Raw genomic sequence first — 6,598 nt, 5'->3', positions numbered from 1 at the left:
ACCGCCTGGCACTCCAGCTAGTCTTCTATGTTTCGACCTCAACCCCACTTTCCCACTCCATATATACCTTGATTCCTCTCCAATCCAAAAATCTATCTCAGATTTGACTGTAGTCGAAGAGTCAGCATCCACAGCACTCTGGGGCAGAGAATGCCAAAGTTAAGAAGCGTGCGGCTTCTTTTTTCGAGTTAGTAACATTTCTCTGCACCTCCTCAAATCAAAAAGTTAAGAAATTCCAATGTGCTACTTCGAGCCCGGGGACGGCGTGCGCGAGGGGAGTGGGCGTGGCGCGGCCCGATGCGGGGGGCGTGGCCCGAGTGCCAGTCTCCCCTGCTGGGCCAATCCAGACCCAGGATCGTGTGTTGCGGCCGCTCAGTGGTCCGTACGTTAGTGCTGAGAGCCGCACGCGCTGTGGCCCAGTTCACGGTCACAGCTGTGGAGTCGAGCCTGTGTCAGGGCGAAGAAGCGTCGACTGTGAGGTATCACCTTTCTCTAACACATTCGGCGCCGCGTGTTTATTTGTTTTTTTTCGATTGTGAAATATCATGATTTATTTTAAAATAGTAGCGGGTCATTTACTCCATCTTTTATTCTGCAGTGACATTAAATGGTTTGTTTTTTTGGAGTGGGGGTGGGGGAATCCGTTGCGGATCAGTCTAACCTGATGGCCTAAGTCCCGCCCCCGTTCAATGTTGATTGGTTAGGTATTGTCGCAGAAAATGGCGTCAGAGATTATTTGAATTCCGTATGGTCAGTTTGGATGTCAATCGTTCAGTTGACGCTTACTATCATGGTAGGTTGTATTTTGGCTTGCAGCACTGGGGCCTAAACTGGGTTTTAAAAGATTTTTCCCCCCATCAGGTTAATGCTTCTTCTTGTAGGTTTTGTTTTATTTTATCTTAAATTCTGATTGATATAGTTGTCTGGAGGACTAATATGATTTCCTGTAGTCCAAGTAACCAAATGGGCTCCACAAGCATCAATTCTGTCGTTAAAAAGGTTTAGGTACAAATGCATTCTATAGTGAAAAAAATATAAAACTATCTCTTTAATTTTTAGTGATGTGGTGGTCTCTGTTAGTATATTTGTATCTGGGCTAACCAGGTTCATTATTATACTGGTACAGAACAATCTAGGGCAGTCCAATATATGCTGCATGCATAATTTCTCCCATTACTCACAGTTTATATATTCTAAATAATGTTTTGCAATGTTATGTCATTTTACATGAAGAATGTTGGGTAAATTGTCATCTGTGGTGCCTTCACAAAATTGACCAAAAATTAATTAACTGTATGAGTATATAAAATGTAAATGTTATGTGTGTGTGTGTGTGTGTGTGTGTGTGTGTGTGTGTGTATATATACACATGGTGAACAGTTAATAATATAGGTGAAGTATATCAAGACTGTAACCTAATTTTAGGTTGATATTATTATTTATTATTATTATTATTATTATTATTTATTACAAACCATTCTAGCTTCTTAACAGTTTGGTAATGTCCAATTCTCGCAATTAGGTTGATGCTCCATAGTCATTCCTAGTTTGTTGTTTTATGTATAATTCTCCTTTTTGCTTGCTTTGGTTAACTTCATTTGGTTCAGTGCAGTACAATTTGATATGAGGTTTAAAGCATTAGAAATTGAATTTGCTGTAAGTTGGAAATCAATGTTCATCTGAATTCTGTAAAATCTAGTATATAAATTACACCTTAACAGGTATTTTTGAACTACAAATTCTTACTCCATTTGATGTATCATTTTTAAAAGCATTTACTGTATCTTGTGATAATGATCCAGCTGCCATTTTGTTTGGATGACAGTGCACACATCTTGCAAATCCTTGTTTGATTTGTCTCTGAATTTATCAGCAGACTTGGCTGCTCACATCAAAGGAATACTCTAGGGTGCACTACTAAAGAGATGTATATGGTCCCCTAAACATTGTCTTTATGACATTTCTAGTTTAAGATGTTTACGTTTTCAATTGACTTTGTCGTAAATTACTTTGAATTTTTCAGAAGTCTCCTGTACCCTGAATTGTGCTGCCATTTTCCTCTTGCTGCTCTGAATCCTGATACCTACCAGCATTGAGTATGATCAGAATGGTGTGCTAGTGCTTATGTACTATAGCCTAGCTCCTTCCTCTTAAATTCTGTCTAGTTTCTTTGCAATGTCTGCTGACGTTTTACATTATTGTGAGGGTTTTAAAATATTCTGAAGAACAGTGGTGATCTTAAACAATTGAATTAAAACTTCATATTTTTAATGACCGCATTGTCATGGGTATAAGTATAGCTATTATTTTATTATGTCCATCAATTGTGACTTTCACCCCCAAAAATATATATCACGTTATTTGGAAGCATTACTTTCTCAAAATTGGTTAAACAATACTCTGTAATCTGTCATATGTTATGATGTCTAACATACCCTAGGCACAGCATTGAAGGGGAAGCAGCAAGGAGACACTGATGAGTTGGACACCTTTGCTATTCTTGGTAGCAAGAAGAAAATGGCAGCACATTCTGGATTATAGAGAGCAGCTGTAGAAAAATGAAAACCATAATCTACGTCACGAGAGGGAGATTATTAGGACAATAATTGATCTGTACAGATGCACATAGTGAGTCAAGTCTTTAGTTGAAGTGGGGTTAATTGGACCAGGGCATGCTCACATAATTCAGTCTCCATTTTAAAGTCATACATTCTGTCTTTATTTTTATATTTCCATTATAAATGTGCAAAAAGGAATTTATAATGGAAACTGCATATGTAACCTGGGGCATGCTGTAATTACACCATTACACCAGTGGTGGTGCAACAGTGCCTCCTTTGTGGAGGCAGGGACAAGGGTGGAATTATCGTACAGCAAATTTTATATGGGTAGTTTCCATTATAAATGTGGACATAAGAATTTATAACAGGAAAAAGTTGACCAAGTGTGGACAGATGTAAGATTTTTAATCGAGATAGATGTTATGGCGCAAGTAATCTACCAGTGTTTCTTGATGTAGCCTTATAATGCATAATTTCCTGACTTTTTATTTTATTCCGAAAATACATTCTGGAGGGGAATATTCGTTTAGTTTTGTGTAAGATTTCAAGTGAACGATTTATTTTACGATCTGGGTGGCAGAGGGGGTGGAAACTCACGTACTTAGTATGGTTAAGGCTGTTGGTCATGAGCACAAATGTTACACGTGTTCAACTGGGCATTGTATCAGGCAGTATTGATGAGCTGCCTCAAAAATTATTCCATCATGACGTGTCAAGATTCTCTCAAAGCTGTGACCTCTCTTTTGCCAGGTGGAATACCAACTCCTTGAATGGTAAGCCCAAGGTCGAATTTTCTTTTCTCGGGATCGGTTTTGTGACATTGACCTGTGGAAGAGTGAATGACCATTAACTAAGATTTCAGAGTTACTGAATAGTTCAAGGGCTTATGGATCCAGCCAACAAATGGCCTGGGATGTTGCTGTGATCATTCACCAGGACTTGCTTGCAGTGGAAGTCGGGTGTGTTTTATGAATCGTATCTGGGAAAATGCACACTTTTAAGGGGCCCAGGCCTTGCGTTTGGGGATCTGTGTACATTTCTTGGAAGATGCACGGTGCTGAGCTCTAGAGGACCTTCAAGACTAAGTATGTTTCTGGATGGGATCACAAACGGTTTCCTGACTCTCCATTTCTTCCTATGCGTAATTGCAATATGTCAGTCCTGGAGCTTCAATCATGATGCAGTTTTCTCTTGATTCTTTTCCACCAGCTTTCTGTTATCAACACAGGGTTCAGAGTGGCACAGCAATTATCACATAATTGTGAATTGGAATGTCTTTTGCTTTCCAATGACACTGGCCAGTTTCTTTCATCATCAAAAGGGCAGCTCCTCACTGTTGGCAAAATCCTGGTCTCGCAACAAAGGATGACTTCCAGGTTGGAATGGCTTTTGTTTAAGTTAAGAAGGATATTGCGGACCAAGAAGCCAGGGACCAGGTCTGTGTGACTGCCGACAGGGCAGACATGACAGCAGATCACGTGGTCAATGATTCCTTTGCAGCTGAAGTCCTAAAACAAACAAGCTGGAGCCTATTATCTGCTCATCCACTAAGCTGTGTCCTATTATGGTAACTAAAAGAAAGGAGAGCTGTTGGACAAAAGGAGAGGCCCTTTGAAAGGGTACACTGATCAGTGGATTGTCTTCATCTGCAAGGGCACACAAGTGATCCTAAATCACTTTTTTGTCGTTTAAAATCTGCTGTTAATCATGATCAAAAAGGTACTTCTGGGCCAGTGCAGATGACTGGATCGCTAACGAGTCTAATATTCCTAACAAACTGTCCTCAGGGTTTGGAGAGAGCATTATACTGTGTTAGCATCTGAATGCAACAGGCTGTGGTAAGAACTCCTTTGCATGGAGGTTGAAAAAACTGGAGTGAATTGCACAGATAGAAAACTTTATTGAATTACCTTGATAGGAGGAAGTGGACTTCACACAATTGCCTAGCTCCATCAATATTCATGCCAAATTCCTAAAAACTGCTTCAGACAAATGGGGAAGAGGGAGAATCACAATGTCTTTGAAATAGTGTCAGGAGCCACCTTCTCACCTCGGAGGCTGCTGAATAGGATCCGGTTGAGGCATGCATAACTTGTGCTCCAGTTCACAGTTGTGATTTCTATTCACAGCGGAAATCCTGGTGACATTTGAAATGATTAAGGAATCTCAGATCAGTGGCTGTTGTTACGGTGGTTCTTCAAGTTGTCATGGCATGTAGATATTTTTTTTTTTAATGTTTTATTCATTGGGATGTGGGCGTCGCTGGCTAGGCCTGCATTTAGTGCCCATCCCTAATTGCCCTTGAGAAGATGGTGGTGAGCCGCCGCCTTGAACCGCTGCAGTCCATATGGTGTAGGTGCACCCACAATGCTGTTAGGAAGGGAGTTCCAGGATTTTGGCCCAGCGACAGTGAAGGAATGGCGATACAGGTCCAAGTCAGGATGGTGTGTGGCTTGGAGGGGACCTTGTTGGTGGTGATGTTCCCATGCGTCTGCTGCCCTTGTCCTTCTAAGTGGTAGAGGTCGCGGGTTTGGAAGGTGCTGTTGAAGGAGCTTTGGCGAGTTGCTGCAGTGCATCTTGTAGATGGTACACACTGCAGCCACAGTGAGCCGGTGGTGGAGGGAGTGAATGTTGAAGGTGGTGGATGGAGTGAATGTTGAAGGTGGTGGATGGAGTGCCAATCAAGCAGGCTGCTTTATCCTGAATGGTGTCGAGCTTCTTGAGTGTTGTTGGAGCTGCACTCATCCAGGCAAGTGGAGAGTATTCCATCACACTCCTGACTTGTGCCTTTGTCGATGGTGGAAAGGCTTTGGGGAGTCAGGAGGTGAGACACTCGCTGCAGAATTCCCAGCCTCTGGCCTGCTCTTGTAGCCACAGTATTTATATGGCTGGTCCAGTTCAGTTTCTGATCAATGGTAACCCCCAGGATGTTGATAGTGGGGGATTCAGCGATGGTAATGCCATTGAATGTCAAGGGGAGATGGTTAGAGTCTCGCTTGTTGGAGATGGTCATTGCCTGGCACTTGTGTGGTGCGAATGTTACTTGCCACTTGTCAGCCCAAGTCTGAATGTTGTCCAGGTCTTGCTGCATATGGACACGGACTGCGTCAGTATCGGATGAGTCTCGAATGGTGCTGAACAGTGTGCAATCCTCAGCGAACATCCCCACTTCTGACCTTATGATGGAGGGAAGGTCATTGATGAAACAGCTGAAGATGGTTGGGCCGAGGACACTGCCCTGAGGAACTCCTGCAGTGATTGGATGGTTTGGAGGCCTGTGGAGTTATCAGAAAGGAACAGACTGGATTTTACTCTCGTAATGAATGTCTAGGGCAGGTTATGACTCGATAGAAGATCATCTTAAGGTTTGGGGAAAATCTCATTTGTGTTGCGCTCAATTTTTTGTAAGACTTTCAGCTTAGTGCCTTATGCGATCTGAGATTCCCTCATACAAAGCCACAATACTGCACTTTGGGGCACTTGGCACCATATCTATCAGTTAGCCATGGTTCAAGATGGTAAATAGAGCATGCTAAATCCCACATGAGTCTGCTACCAACCCAATAGCTTCTGTGAAGAGGAAGACCACATAAACATGTTTCTAGTTCATGGTCAACATCAAATCCTCTACCAGCTAGCCAAAAGGCTTTAAATGCTAAGTGCAGCAGGATCTTCATGACTGCCGATGGCCAGAATAGATGCCAGAGGTGTCTATCTTCCCCATCCACTTAACGTTTTTGCCTTGGATTCTTTGCCTGTACCTGCCGGGGATGTCTCCAGCAACCTCCTACATTTCCCCAGGATAAGATTGTGAGGATCTGAAAGCACAAGCAGAAATCCACAAGATAAATTCAAGCAATGGGAACATCTCAGCAGCCGCTGTTGCTCAGCATCACTGAAATAAGTGATTCCTCAGGCAAGAAAGGGCAAAGACCAAGGCTCCTGCAAAACTGGATTATGTGACTGATGCTATCCCAGTGAGAGTGTCAGACTCGCACCAGTTGACACCAGTAATGAGTCCAGAGAAGACTGAGGCC

General features: G+C 42.5%; 1 protein-coding gene across 3 annotated transcripts in view; it reads left to right on the top strand.

The window, feature by feature from the left end:
- The first annotated feature begins 371 nt into the window (after positions 1–371).
- The window catches only part of rnf6 (ring finger protein (C3H2C3 type) 6), a 63,382-nt gene continuing 57,155 nt past the window's right edge, over positions 372–6,598 (top strand). For 2 of the 3 annotated variants that reach the window (XM_085999240.1, XM_085999239.1), the window contains exon 1: positions 487–793. In XM_085999240.1, the coding sequence (XP_085855366.1) occupies positions 748–793 (46 nt within the window). In that variant the 5' untranslated portion in view covers positions 487–747. The other variant, XM_085999241.1, reaches the window with a different exon arrangement.

Source organism: Somniosus microcephalus, chromosome 10 (genome assembly GCF_052327205.1).
Source record: "Somniosus microcephalus isolate GS21.2 chromosome 10, FLI_Smic_1.0, whole genome shotgun sequence".
NCBI lineage: Eukaryota > Metazoa > Chordata > Chondrichthyes > Squaliformes > Somniosidae > Somniosus > Somniosus microcephalus.
The sequence above is the reverse complement of the archived record's forward strand: the minus strand, read 5'-3'. Positions and strand labels throughout refer to the sequence as shown.